The 15,350-nt window shown below is 47.5% G+C and overlaps 1 protein-coding gene across 1 annotated transcript in view; it reads right to left on the reverse strand.

The window, feature by feature from the left end:
* Positions 1-4,256: 4,256 nt before the first annotated feature.
* The window catches only part of TYSND1 (trypsin domain containing 1), a 13,028-nt gene continuing 1,934 nt past the window's right edge, over positions 4,257-15,350 (reverse strand). The window contains exons 2-6 of the mRNA XM_025209200.1: positions 15,285-15,346; positions 14,754-15,145; positions 12,212-12,342; positions 9,753-9,938; positions 4,257-8,172 (exon numbers count right to left, since the gene is read on the reverse strand). Coding sequence (XP_025064985.1) covers positions 7,955-8,172; positions 9,753-9,938; positions 12,212-12,342; positions 14,754-15,145; positions 15,285-15,346 — 989 coding nt within the window. The 3' untranslated portion in view covers positions 4,257-7,954. The remainder of the gene's footprint in view (positions 8,173-9,752; positions 9,939-12,211; positions 12,343-14,753; positions 15,146-15,284; positions 15,347-15,350) is intronic.

A 15,350-nucleotide genomic window follows, 5' to 3' on the forward strand; every position in this document is an offset into this window, starting at 1 on the left:
CACTAGCTTCCACTTGGCAGCAGTTCCATCCCAGCACCAGGATAGGAGTCCAGCTGCAGCTTTCCCACCCGTTGCTTTGTGGCTCTGAGCAGGGCTACAGGGAGGCAATTTCCCCTGCAGCCATGGCTCTCACCAGCAGATCTCATCCTGTCTGGCAGCTGGGCATGTAGGGTATGAGATTTGTGGGGGGGGGACTGTGGGGTTTGCAGGGGGAAGGGGCATGGAGTGGTGGGTATGGGTTGGGAAGGGTTTGTGTGGGGTGTGGGGGAGTGTGGGGACATGCGGCAGTCAGAGATGCTTTGGCCATGTGCTAGAGTATCACTTTGGAGGATCTAGCCTCTGGGTGCATGCCTTCTGCTACTTTTTTCCAGCATGTTTTTTTGATACTGGGATTTCCTGCTATCAAACGTAGAGTCTGTGGTGCAAATATGCAGCGCAGGGAACATTTTTTCATTCCTAGTGTGCCCTCCTGCGGGGTGTGTCACTGCTTTGAGATGCTGCAACAGGCACGTGCTCATGCATTTGGATGTGGCCAGGGATTTCAAATAGAAATCCATAGTGTCAAAAAAATTCTGTCTTACTGAGACCTGAGTTCTCTGCAACAGAAGACTTGATTATTTTTTCTGTAGTCAAAAAATGAGTAAAAGCAGAGCTGGCATTTTCTGAGGGGTAACTCAAGTCTAATGAGGCTGAGAACCAGTGCTGTAGAGGAACAGGCTGGTAATGCCACAGAGAGTGGATTCTGATTCCAGAAGCAGGAGCAGATGGATTCAGGAAACAAAGAGGCTGTTTTCATGCAAATAGCCCTAGCAATTACAAAATAAGAAAAGAGATGAAAAGCAAGTGATGTCCTTGTCAGTGAACAAAGTGATCCACAAATTTTGCATCAGGCACTGTTTTTTTACATGGAGAAAAGCGGCTCATTTTCTTTGAGAACAGGGACTCAGGCAACAAAAACATACAAAATAATTAATTACTAGAGGAAATGGTACCTGACAATGGAAACAGCTCCTTCTGTAATTATGGAGCTCTCACCAACCTGTGGTGCTTTGAAATATAAATATTTAGCTAAGTGTTTCTCCATCAGGGTGTGGAGTCATGCCTGCAAAATTACAATGCAGCTTCCTCTGGCCCTGACAGAGGCAGCCACACTCAGAGGAGCTAATGAGCTGTTTGTATCTCTTTTGTTACTTATAATGTTAGGGTATATTTCCAATACAGTTACTTCCTTCTCTTACCCAGGTTTTAGCACTTACCCCCTAACTATCAGCCCAGAAAAGGCTCTGGCCAAGGTTCGGATGTGCTTCAAGCCTGGTCCAGCTGACCTAAATATGGGTTAGAGCATGGACTCTACTTCAGTTGCCATTGGACATTACCTACTGTGTACAGAGGATGCAAGTGAAACAACTCTAATACTGACAGTTCTCTATTCCCCTCCCCCCCAAATGTCTTCCTTCAGGGCAGAAAGCCCTTACACATCTGATACAAGTGACTGGGAAACCATCTTTGGAGCATTTGAGCACAAAGACTCATAGACTATGACTACACATGCATAGGTGAGTGGAGAAAGTGCTGACCCAGTTGTAAGGGCAAGGTTTTGCTGTGGGGGTGCTCACCTTGGGACTAGGCTAAGTGTAGTGCTCAGACAATCTGACAGGCTAACTGTATAGAAGGCAATATTTTCTGAGGGACTCTACTGATTTTTTTGTCCCCAATATTGCCTTTCACTCCAGTTCTTGTTCTGTGCCAGTATCTGTCCCTGCTTATCTGAACCCATTCAGACTGCCCTTGGGACTCCAGCTGCGTCCTTAAGACCAACCCCACGCAGTACAGTCCAGTGGACAGAGCGCAGAAGAGTTGGGTGCTAAGCCTGGTCTGTGCTGGCTTTTCTCTCAACGTGATCAGTCACTTAATCTCCATCCCTCAGTCCTAGCAACTGTAAAACAAAGCCATGGCTGAGGGAAAACTTTGTGAAAGACTGACACTCACAAAACCTTATGCACAGGCTGACCAGTGCTGCTGAAACAGTAGCACGAGGCAGGAGTCTGGCATAAGCAGCGTACTTTGGGACAGCAGAACTTTGGCTTGCTCAGCATATGCTGCTGCTTGTGTCATTTGGTTATCAGTTTGTTAGAAACAGCTTACAACAGCCATCTGGAAAGCACTGTAAACAAGAATGCCTGGTCCTATCCATAAGCCTGGCTGTCAGTGCTAAAATGGCAGCACTGATAATACAGCCAGCTTTGCAAGGGCAGATCCACTGGGGCATCAGCTACCATAGTGACAAGTCAGGGTTGAAAAAGGCCAGCGGAAACTGTGGTCCTTGTTTGAATTTGAAAGCTGTCTCTGAAGAATGTTGCTTGTTTCTACTCCCACCCCTCCAAATAGCAGGAGCCCAGCAGGGTAAGGCTGGCTGCAATTATCTCTTTAGGGCTAGCCCTTCAGCCTACTTGAAAGTGGGGAATGAGGCTTGGGTCAAGGAGGCAACCTATTCAAAAGAAAAGGCCAAACACTGATGTAACTTTGCTAGGAGGAGCACTTGGGAACCTATGGGACCTTGATGTTAGACATGCAGACCATGAAAGATATTAGACATGCAGACATAAGCAAGAAATGTGTAGAAGAGAGCGACATATGCATCTCCGCTGGAGGATTTTCAGTCACAGTTCTCTCACGAATGCAGAGTCCAGCTGCCAGCACGCTGGCAAAAGTCATTGCACAGCTTCTGTCATAGGCTGCCATCTGCTCATCCTCTCTCATGGGCCTTGCCCTCTCTTCTGTTCTGAGGGATTCTGTGGAGATTAATTCATAAGGGAGCTGAGCTCCCTTTTGGGTCCCTTTGGGAAAAAGCGGCCTATATCTGCACCTGTGTCTGTACCCTGTTCCCTGCCAGGACATGATATTTCAGACGCTCACAGGCTGGCGTGCCCTTTTGTTTTGGAGGGACAGGTTTAGAAGCTGCACTGCTTTGGTCACGCCATTCAAAATTATGCATGGGGCAATGCAGTGTTCTGAGTGTGTGCACTGCAGGGAGGAGGGTCAAATGCCCATTTTACTCCTTACCAACACTGAGCCCAGCACAAGGACAAGAGGTAGCAACTCTGTGTGTGTGTGTGTGTGTGTGTGTGTGTGTGAACCTTCACATGATTCAGCACCCAGTTACAGATTAGAGGTGCCCAAGGGCTAGTGTACTACAGTGAAGTAGGATATCCCTCAACCACACTTTACCTTCACCCAGGTACATTTATCCTGGCATAATCCCTGAGCCAGGACTCCTGCTGGGGAGGGCTATTACACTGGACTTTTCTGGGCTTCAGACAAGTCACTTACACATTATGGAGAGGGAACTCTGTGGAAACCAAAGAGAAGGAAACTAGAATGAGATAAGGAGTCTTCCCACCTGCACCTGGGAGGAGAAGCACAGAAGCTGGGAAGCATAGAGGTGCAGAAGCTCAACAGAAAATCGAGTTTACAGAAACAGGATAGAGATATTGATACGCTCTAGTCCTGTAACAGACCAAAGGCAACCTGCAGAGTAACCTGACAGCAACAGCTGAATTCATAGCTCATGCTGACAGGGATAATGCCAGATGTTAAAGCCTCCACCTCTCAAAAGAGTTCCCTCTTTAAAAAGAAAATCACTCCAGCTTGCAGTTAAAAATCTCTTTTCTTAATTAACAGGAGCCAAATGGCACTGTTGATTATGCACGTGTACAGATGAGCATGCAAAAGCAAATCACCCTCCTTGGGGAGGGAAGAGGGAAGGCCATGCAAAAATTCCTTTCTACAGCCAGACCTCTCTTTCAAAGAAACACAGGGAATTTGGGTAGATCAGCATGAGACAATGCAGTGCTACACTGAAAGTTTAGTCATGTACCTCTGCACAGCCCCTCTGTGAAGGCATACTATTGATCTACAAGAAATTATAGCTACATTGCAATTAGAAACAGTTCCATACCTAGGAAGAGCACACACCAACTGCAGATGCTTCCTCACCCTGACGAAGTGTATTTAAACCCGACAACTTGCTAAGAATTTGTCCAACTGTCTGAGTTGGTCTAATAAAAGATATCAGATTTACCCAAAGAACCTTGTCTGCCTTCCGTACCTAGCTGCATTTTAGCTGTGCAGCATTGAGGAGAAAACCCACCTAAAGCCTCTGTTGCATTTTTTTAGGCAAACTTTGGAAAGGGAAGGAATCAAGGACCAGAAAAAGGAGGAGGACGTTTGTTCCTGAAAGAAAAGACAGATGCTGATTGACTTTAAAGGGTTTTAGTTTACAGATTCAGATGGGATTACAAACAGCAGTGAGGAAAAAACAGAGTTCTACTGCAGAATAGCACCAACAGCCCAGTTCTCATTCACATGACACACACAAGCAACAGCCCCTGTCATACATGCCCATGTTTGCAATGGCACAGCTGACACAAAGGGCTAGATGCATTTGCTTGCCCAGCCACCCAGTCTGCTCAAGAGACTGTTAGATGTGCACATCAGAGGCAGTTACACACCTGCACTGCAACAATTAGGGCCCAGCTGTCCCAGCCCAGAGACCACTTTATAAACAGTATGCTGAATAGGTGAGAGTTGAGGCTTATTAAATTGAAAAGGACATCATTTTGAACACCTGGATTTCATTTTCAGGCAGGCAAAGCTCTCTGCAGCCCCTTGTCTTGAAAATACCCACCTCTCCCTGCTGATCCAGGCTGTAAAGGACTGCAAAGACCATCTGTGTGGCACAGACACTTTCCTGTTGAGGCAGAGATCTCATTCACAAATACTTGCATTAATTTAATGTGTAAAACAGTTCCCTTGAAACTGACTCTCCATTACAGAGACTACATCTGATCAAAGGCATCTGTACCTGACTGTTCTGCTGAGACCGCACCTGGGTGGGCTTTAAGGGAAGCTGTCAGATGGCAGCATGAGAGATTTCTGCACCCTTAGGCTGCTGCTATGAGCTCAGTAGAGACATTAGCAGTTTCTTATCTCCTGCGTGTCGGTAAGGAAGAACTCATATTTCTTTCACAACCTTTGTTTAAATAAACTCATTTCTCTTTTGTATGACAGAGGAAGAGTGGGCTGAAATCACAGAGATTTTATTGCCTAAGTGATAAGAAAACCAAATAATTTATGAGCTGGCCATTTCCCCACCCTGCCAAAAAAATATCTATTCAGGCAGGTCATTTCTTCTATGGCTGTCCAAAGGGGGTTTGATATGTCTCAAGGTGAGTGCAAGAAGCTGGGAAGCAAATGGGGAACCAAGCCATTGGACCTACCCACATAAAACCAGCTAAGTCTCGTCACCCACAAAGTGATGAATCCTGCATTGTTTTCACAGATATTTGTCAACAGCTCTACAAGCAGCCAAATCAAGAGTGAAGTGAAGCATACTGGCATGAAGAGCATGTTCTTAGGAAGTTCTGTTTCCTTCAGGCAGGTGATCTATGATTCACAACCTAGATGAGCACAGGATGAATCCTACAGCAAGCAGCTGTGTATTCAGCCGTGCCTTAAGCCAAAGTCTGCTCCCTTACACCTGCGCAGCCAGCTATTAGAGCTGCACAGACATATGGACAGGTGGGATTCATTGTGCTCTGCACGTGGCATGCAGAGCCAGCAGGAACCTGGCAGGATCTAGCTTCATATCAGCTCAAGTTGAGAAGCTATCTGCTTCCAAGCAACTTTTTGGCTGTGTAACTCCTCCCACCTGCCTAGATGAGTTACATGATTCAGATGGTAAGAGGTGCTCTCCCGTGAAAGCAGCAGGACCTTCCAACAGGGCCAGTTTTTCTGCTCTAAACTCCCACTAATAAAATTCAAACACAGCAGATGCTAAAGTTGGTGATTCTTCTGGCACACAACCCCAGCAGGCACATTAACTCATTCTCTCACATGTGTATGCACGGTTTTAATTAAAGGCACAAATCCTGGATCTGAGAAGCCCTGAACTCTATATCCAGAATCAAACTAAACCTCCTTGACCTATCTCCAGTTTCAAGGTCCATAATAGGTCCATTTCAGTGCCTCCGAATATTTGATGATCTGTTAGAAGTTGCCAAATTGCTAATGGACAAGCTTAGGGTCTTTTATGCTTAAGCAGGAGACCTCCCATCAAGCAGAGATCAAGCAGCTGTTTCAATGTGAGGCAGGATATCTTATGAGCACTGGGGGACCAAGAAAACCCAAACAAACAAAAGATGCATGGCCAGCAAAAGCAACAGGAGAAGCTGCTCATAGCCATCCTGCCCAAAACACCAGAGCAAGAGCAGCACCCAGTGGTCATAAGAGGCATCTGATCCCTGGCCAAGGCCCTCTTGGACAGCAAAATGAAACTCCCAGGGTATTTTTCCTGCATTTGGAAGTGGGGCACTTATGTAAACCTTTTCTGCATATTATACGGCACAAACTTGATGTGGATCAGGCTTTCTTTCTTCTGCATTGCATAGCACAACCAGCTTGATCTGACAGCATGTTTAAAACAGTTCCTTTTGCCAGCGTGCTGCGAGTCCCACCTGCTTCTTGTGAGATCTGTGTTCTTCTGCATTCTCCCCCAGGAAAGATCCATCTTTGCTGCTACAAATACTTCCCATTGCATTCAGCTCCCCAGGTACAGGCCCAGCAGCACAAACTGTGTAGCTGTAGTTCTTCTTGAAGTGGGTATGCCATTATAACTTGAAAGGCAAGGATGTTTCTGAATGGCGATATCTTTTATTGGACCAACTGCATGGTTGGGAGAGATTTTAGACAAACTATTGGCCATGAAGTGCTCTTCCACTGGGCTCAACAGCTTGTCTAAAACCTCTCCCAACCCAGTAAGACATTGCTCCTCTTCACAAAAAAGTATCCTAACCTCTCACATATTTCCCAGACCATCACAGGTACATCATCACTCCAACACCGGCACAATATCCAGTTTTACTATTAGGAAATCATGACAGGAACTGCAGTTGAAAATTCTTGTCTGACTGTAAAAATCTTTTGCTATAGACTAAGGAACAAGGGAGGCAAGGAAGACAGCAGTAATGTGTGTTCACGTTTACACCTGATATCAACCTTTTGTACAGGGCAATAACTCAACCTCACAGATCTCTTCAAGCTCTCCAGTCTGCAATCAAAGCTCAAGCTGGGATACCTGGATAGACCTCTAATAACTCACCTGCAGTCCACTGAAATGATAAGTGGCACAGGCTTAGCCAAAACCTCAGACACAAGGGATCTCTTCAGTATGCAGTCTCTCACAGTATGTCTTGGTCACCTTTTCTGAAGGAAATGTCCCATTAGACTATCCTCCTACCTGGGCAGGGTTGTTACAATGTTAGGACTTCAGCCAGGTGAGATTTTATTGGTCTCAGACAATTCTCTTATGGTTTTCCAACCTAGGACATTTCCCCTGAATGCCTTCTTTTCATTGGTTTTGGCCCACTGCTTAGTTATGTTCCTCGAGCTATCAGCACCCTGAACAATTCATCACCCTCCTGCTGCTATTCTAAGTAGGAGTAGAGTCCTTTCAGTGATTGGCTACCCATGTATATTAGTTTATCCCGTCTCAGCAGCACTCCAGATAATGAACAGCCAGTCAGCATCTGCAAGCTGAAGGAGACTGTGCTCCTGAGGACAACATTCCCAGGAATCAAAAGCATGGTGGTGTCCAGGGAAATTGCTGTTAATGCAACAGTTTGCAGCCCATAGGACTCTGTGGAATCACTCCAGCAAATCTTTATGATTTCAGTGCTTCTGCTCATTGTAGCAGCTGGCAATTATCTTTTGCTTTGGTCCACATTCAGTGGGTTCTCATCACTACTTTCAAGCCAGCTGGTCAGCCCCAAAGACACCATGACTTTTGGCATATTTGGGAAAATTTATGATTAATTAGAAATAAAAACAAATTCCCACACACTCAGCTACCCTGCTCACAGGAGCTCTACCTTTTTTCTCTCTAGGATGTCCAGCCTCAGAGCTTGCTATGTAGCACACCTGTGGGTTTCCTTTGGAGCCGCCACACTACTTTGATGCTTTCACAGGCCCTGTTTAGCTCCTGGAAGCCACTCAAGTCTCCAGTGTGGCTGTATTCAGAGACCATTGGTTGCAGGATAGTGATGGGGATGCTGAAATTCAGGTGGGGATATATAGCTCCGACGCTGTTGTCCTTTGTGTTGCTGGCAACAATCCCTGCATGTGATGGGGAGCAGCAGGAGACAAAAATTGAGTTTACAAACTTGCTAGCTGTTTAAGAAATTAAGGATTAACCTCCCCCACAACCCCTCCCTGCAAAGGGTTTTGGCTGTAGGATCTGTGTCCTTTGCAACTTCACATCAGGCACAGTAACTCTGTTTTCCAGGTCTACGAGACCAACAGAAACAAAAGGCCAGATTAAGACATCAAACTCCAGATACACATAAAGATATAACAGTGTTAGTGCAAACTGAAATACCCAAAGAACTTTGAAAAAGGTGGAAAAGATTAATTTTTTCAGATGACGGAACCAAGACAAGAATTAAATATCTTAGTCTCAATGCAGCTGACTGTGGACAGAAGCAGGCTCGTAACTTCTACTGCAGCATCCCAGTAAGGGAAGCTTACCATGCTGAAGATGACCTAACTGATAAGGAAAGTAAAGTAGTTACATACTTTCAAACATCCAGAAGGAAATTGCTAACAGGGCTCTAATAGCTATACATGACAGAAATCCTGACACATGCTTTCTAGTCAGGAAACATTCATGTTAAAAAAGAAACTAGGGACACAAAGCAGAAAAAGTCTGCTATGGAGCTTAGTGGCCATGAAAGAATATAGGGAAGAATCCCTCAGCTCCATCTCTGCTCACTGTCTGATACATCCCTGCATGTTAGTAGTCCCACTAAGGGAAGAGTGCAAGCCCCTTCCTGTGGAACTCTACAGGGTTTATGTTTGATGCATAAGAGATATCTACAAAATAAATTGCTTTATTTTGGGAAAAGACAGGTCAGCAACTTAGATCCTGCTCCTACTAAGGATTTAAACACATGAACAGTCTCACCTATTTCAAAGGAAAAGCTCACTTTAGTCAAGCATGTCCTTTTCTAGATTAGGGCCTTTGTATCTGGATGACTATGACAGGAGTAGACAGGATTATGAATAACGCAATGAGGAGCCAGGTAGTTCTACATGACTCCATCAGTGCTCCATAATGGCAGCCTCCAACACCAGTAGCATTCGTAAGTCCGGGACTCTTCTCCCTCCCCTCCATCCTGTCTAGTGTTTTGTTTCTTATAGCTCACACATAGGACACCAAAAATGGAACTTCCCCAGTTACCAGAGCCTTAGTGGAGTGAAAAAAAGAGAGGAACTAAGTTAGACCTTTGCCAAGAAAGGTTCCAGATGGTCAAAATGAAAAGGGAATAACAAGTAACCTAGTGGTCAGAGCACAGGCCTGAGAGTTAAGAGTTTTGTAGTTCATTCTCATCTGTATTGGATGTATGGCTGTGTATCACTTATGCCATGCCTCAGTTTTTTCCATCTGTAATAAGGGAAAAGCCATAATCTAAACCTGAAAGGAGTATCATATGGGTTGATATTCTTTAACTGGGATGGAAAGCATAATAGTACTATATAGTGTTGTGCATCTGTCTTGCTTGGTGGCCATTTAACAACTTCAAGGGCATGGGCCTGTGCACTGTGAGGACTTTCAGCAATGATTTAGTACATGACTGGCAACTTCCCTGAGAATGAGGAAGAAAAGAAGATAAAGCAAGCAAAGTACATTTGTTTACCAAGAAGTTCTCCACTGTGGGTAGAAAAAAGGGCGCCCCCACTTGAGCCACCATGAACTGCACAGGTTGTCTGAAGCATCACAGCCTTGTTAGCCACAGTGATCACAGCTGACAAGATTCCCGATGTCACTGAAGGGCCACAAGCCTGGCCGAAGACACCAAAGCCAACAACACTTACTTCTTCTCCTGCACAAATGAGAAAACAAGTCAGGGGGAAGGGAAAGTAAGGAGAATTCACACAGCAAACAAACAACAGGAGCAGATGAGTGAGCCCAGAGGCAGATGTCACCTGTAATGGAAAAGGGCAGGAAAAAAGGATGCAGAATGTGACAAAGAAGTGGAAGCAGAATGTTGGTTCTCTGATGAAATACTGGCAACACTTAGGGCACTGCTGAAGATTTCAAAAGCACAGGCTCTGCCAGCCTCCCCCACCAGTCACTTCAAGAAAGTCTGCCAGCTGAACTCTCCCCTTCTCACTTGTTCTCCATCCACATTTAAAACCTTCCTGGATCTTACTTTTTTAGTGGTCTACCCATGCTTGTTTTCACAGCTCTTTCCAACTCAGCATCATCTGTGTGGGTTGCTAACTTTCTGTTCACACCCCACATTAGACTGCTCCCAGTGATGTACCATTGTTTGCTGTACTGTGGTGTACCTGCTTGAAACCTATAACAACCTATGAAGAAATCACCTCTCTACAACTAGATACACTGCTGTTTACCACACATTGCTGTTTGCAGGCCTTCATATGAGTTTTCAGTATATAACCCAGCATATGAAAACTAAATTTGGGTTCAAACATTTGCTATAGTATATTACAAGATCTTTAATAAAGATCAGCTATATTACACCTCTCTGCATTTCTTCCCCCAAACTGTTCTTTACAGAGTTTGAAGCCACCAAAACTTTGTCTACCTGTCACACTCTGCTTAGCAATATTGCTCAATCTTGGACACTAGAAAGGATACTGGGAGTGCTGGCCAGAACACTGGGATATGCAGAAAGGAGAAAGCACTTCCTTTAATACAAGGGGCAGGCAAAATATGGCCCATGGGCAGAATCCAGCCCACCAGGCCATTCTATCTGGCCCACAGGGCCCCTCTGAAAGACCATTATTACTGGCCCACAGATTCTCTGAAAGCCGGCAGGAGGGCTCTGGTTGCTAAGTGACCAACCTCCACCCCAGCCTGGCCTGACCCACCCTGCCCCAGCCCCAAGGTAGGGGGTGCTGGAGACAGGAAGCTTCTGCCAGGCAGTCTTCTGCCTGGTGACCCTGTGGTTGTTCCCCAGCCCTCCCTCCCTGCAAGAGTGGAACTTAAAGTAAGAGCCACTTAGGGGAGAGTTGGGGGAATGGTGGGGGGAGGAGGAGAAGGAAGCTGCAGGCAATAGCCCCACTTCATGCTGCATATGCAGTTCCTGGGGCTCTGCCTGGGAGCTGCGGGAGCAGTGCACCATTGGGTCAGGCTGGCTCTGTGCCTCCACCTCTGGCTCCTGGCTAGAGAGTTGGGAGCCACAGAATCCATGTGCAGTTGGGCCGGGCTAACTCTGTGCCACCACGTGCAGCTCCCAGAGCTGTAGTCGGGAGCCGTGCACCAGAGGGCCAGCCCAGCCTGGCTCTGTGCCTACATGTGCAGCTCCCCGCTGGAGTTCCGGAAAACCCGTATGGAGGCATGGAGCTAGCCCACCCAACAGCATACAGTTCCTGGCACTCCAGTGGGCAATTGTGCTTGATCAGGTTGGGCCAGGTTGGCTCCATGCTACCAGCTAGGGCTCCTGGCACTGCAGCCAGGCCTGCTTGCTGCCAGCCACGGGGTCTGTCTGTCCTGGAGGGAGGCCCTCCCACACACACACCTCCCCATAAACCTCTTACATCCCCCACACACACACTGTACAAGAGTAAGACTTTATTGTGAGCTATTTTGCAATCGCCTCTATATACACTATGCAAACACACAAATCAGGACAAAAATATTTTCTAAACTAAAATGTTATAGATGTTTGATTTAGTATATGATTTTTTTTCTGGTTCCACGATGGCAAAGTCCCCTGTCAAAAGGACTACTTCCGGGAACAAGGACAGGAACTTCTGGTGGCAAAGTTCAGGGGTTTGGGGTAGGACTTCTGGTCCCAAGCTGGTGACCAGGGGGCAGGGTACATGTCAAGGGGTGGGGATACCCTTGTGGCCCTCAACAGCTCACCAAAATGCATTAAAGCAACCCTTCAGCTAAAATAATTGCCCACCCCTGCTTTAGTACCACAACGCCAGTCCCACTCTTGGGGATGCTGTTCTACAGGGGAGCGTTGCCAAACAGACATAACCAGACAACTCTGAGCTTTAATTCTGCCTCCAGCTTATAACACAGGCCCACAGAGTTCACATTAGAAGTCAAATGTCCCAGGCATAACTGGCCAGGCTGCAAGGAGACAGAGTGTGGGAGAGGAAAGAAGGTGCCTCTTACCTTCACAAAACTTGGAAGCTAAAACTGGCTCTGCAAAAGACAGTAAGCTTTCCTGTAGTTCCACTACAGCTATGTCAAAGGGAGAATCATCTTGTGTAGCAAACACCACTCTCCCATTAATGACAGAGCTCCTAGAAACAAACACAAACAAGTTCCCCAGGGTTAAGTCTGAAAAAGCTTGTTTTAGAAAATGAGAGAACCTGTACCAAGTAAGAGACATGCTGTACATCAGGCTCAGGGTTTAGCACTTGCAATGGAACAGATGAAGACAGCTCAGCTTACATCCCAGGAGGCAGAACATATCTCCCAAGCACCCTGTGGCTGCACACTATTCCACATAGCCCCCATGGGTCATTATGGGGTAGATAAAGCAAAGATAGCCCCAAGGAGACTGCACATACTCCATGACTCACAAGCATTCCCCTTGCTCAGCAAACCACCTGCTTCTTCAGGTGTCTCAGTTTCACAACCTGGAGGGCACTGCTGTCTCCTGCCTAGTGCTCTTCTATCTGAGGATGACCTCCAGTGCCCTGTATTTCCATAGCATGTCTGCTCCTTTGGACAGGCTCAGACAGGCCCCAGGACCTGTTTGACGGGCCAGAGCCCATTTGATGGTGTCAATGAGAAGACAGCTGTCAACTTGACAGTGCTGGTGCTACCCAGAGCTAAGGCTGCATCACAGCACAGCAAGAAAATCTCAAAATTGTCAGGGAGAGAAGGGCAGCATCATTTCCTGACATCAGGCCAAACCAGTTTAAAACAGTCACACAGACAGATTGCCTTCTACAGTTAACACCAGTGCCAGAAAGAGGTCAGGCATGGGTATGGTCATGACAGCAGACTGGTTGGAGAAAGGGCACTCCCTCCACATGGGCTGGATGATCTGAGACAAACCCCTTCAAAGCTGTTAAAAGCCCTAGGATTGGTCATTATTATTGACACACAATAGCAGGAGCAGCAATTCACTAGCGTGTCCTCACTAGCGGCCAATACCTCAGTTAAGCGGAGAAGCCCCTTTTGCACAGATGCTCTAAATGAAGGGTGCCAAACTTAGTCTGTGGAGCCTCATGATTCAGCCCATGGGTCTCTGACTGACCACATATATGCAGGATGCAGAGCACAGAGCTGATCTAGTAGGGGGGCTGGACCTGGTGCTGCTCATGCAGCACAAGGAATTGGTCTGGGGTGTGCTATGTGTTGGCTCCAGGGCCAGTCTAGACTGGGCCACAGTGGAGCCAGTGCATACCTATTTGTCCACCTTTAAAACTGTGGGCCCTGCATGCAGCTTGTGCCCTGTGCTGTGTCCCACACATGCTGCTGGTCCAGCTTCACAAGCCATGTTTCACGTGTTGGCCTTGCACCAGGCCTCCCTCACTCTACACGTGGTCGACAGGGGGTGCATGCTGCATGTGGTGCCCTAGCAGACCTGCCCTGCATGCTAGCTCTGGCACAGTTCATCCAGCCCACAGCCTGGCCCAATGACTGTCATCCAGCCAGTGGGGCCGGATGAGTTTGACAGCTGTTCTAAATACTGCTGGTCTACCAGAGTAAGACTGCAGAAGCACCTTGCAGCTTTGAAGCTCTCACCCTCATTCTTCCCCACTGTTGATTCAAACTCATCTCCAAGCTTCCAGCAGCACTGGAAGGTGGGTCCCAAAACAGTCCTACGTTACTTCCAGTTTGGCTGCTGGGTGTCACTTGAGATGGAGAGAAGATGTGCACTTTCTTTTGTAATACTTGGTTTGTGGTCTAGAAGCTAGTCAAACTCTTCTATTTTGAACCCTTCCAAACTTACATTTCATCAAACTTATAAGTTTCCTTTTAATCCAAAGTTCAATGAGAGAACATCTGGGCACAGGAAGTTGTTTACAGAACACTGAAATCCTTTAATTTCCCAGGCTGATGTCTTGCTCATTTAGTAAATCTATAGGGCTTGAAGTGCAAATGTTGTCTTGTGTGCATCTCTGCAATTTGCATAAATTAGTTACTGTGTCTTTTTCAGAGGCACTTTACCTGTTTGTGACTGCTTGCTACACAGTTGAATTACCTTCATGAGCCCCAGAGTGAAAAAGTGACTAGAAATGCACAACAGTGTACTCTAAGTGCACGGCCTCAGAACCAACAAAGGTTATGAACTTATTTGGAGTCAGCACTTCCTCAAACCAAGCGTAAAGTCCAGTCTGTGCTGCAATATGTGCATCCTCAAAACTCCCTATTACAGGGTTTGAAAAGGAAGGAAGCTAGTCAACAGCAGAGGACCTACAGCAGCATAAGCAATGTACACAGCACTGTCAGGCTGTGTTTTTAGCAGCCCCAAGCGGACTTGCTTCTGCCAAATGGCAGCAGCTCTGACAGTAGCTTCCCCTCCACACTTCCTGGTACAGAAATATAGAGACAACAGTCAGTTACAAAGTCTATGCTTACAGTTACAGATATATCACATCTAGCCAGAATACAAAGTAATCAGTGCTGGGTGTCAGGCATTTAAGCATCTAATTTAAGTTAGACAGGAAATGTTAAAGGGAGTGGGGCGGAGGCTTACGTTTCAGGGCTGGGCCACACCCTCACGCAGACGGCCGAGTCCTGGCTCACCACGTGTCGGCAGGTCAGCACCAGCCTTGGCTTCACTGCAACACCCGAGCCCCAGACGGCGCCACACTCCACCAGCACCGTGGGGGGCAGGACCTGCCGTCTCGGCTCCGGCGCCTTCCCCAGGGGCTCCACAACCAGCTGTGGCCACCTGGCTGGCCACTGGCCGGCCTTGCAGCACAGCGGCGCTGCCACGACGCCCACCAGACGCGGCCCATCAGGGCAGGCGGCAAAGACGCCCGCGCCCTCAGTGCCAGGCAGGCAGCGGGCGTCGGTGAGGACCAGGGCGTTGCCGGGCCCAGCCAGGTTGCTCACCACGCCACGGCTCAGTGTGTTGAGGAAGATGTCTGGGCAGAGGGCGGCAGGCGGCAAAGACGCCCGCGCCCTCAGTGCCAGGCAGGCAGCGGGCGTCGGTGAGGACCAGGGCGTTGCCGGGCCCAGCCAGGTTGCTCACCACGCCACGGCTCAGTGTGTTGAGGAAGATGTCTGGGCAGAGGGCGCCGAACGGGGACCCGCAGGCCCACAGCACCTGGCCCAGCCGCAGCCCTGA

Source organism: Alligator sinensis, unplaced genomic scaffold (assembly GCF_000455745.1).
Source record: "Alligator sinensis unplaced genomic scaffold, ASM45574v1 scaffold849_1, whole genome shotgun sequence".
NCBI classification, from domain to species: Eukaryota; Metazoa; Chordata; order Crocodylia; family Alligatoridae; genus Alligator; species Alligator sinensis.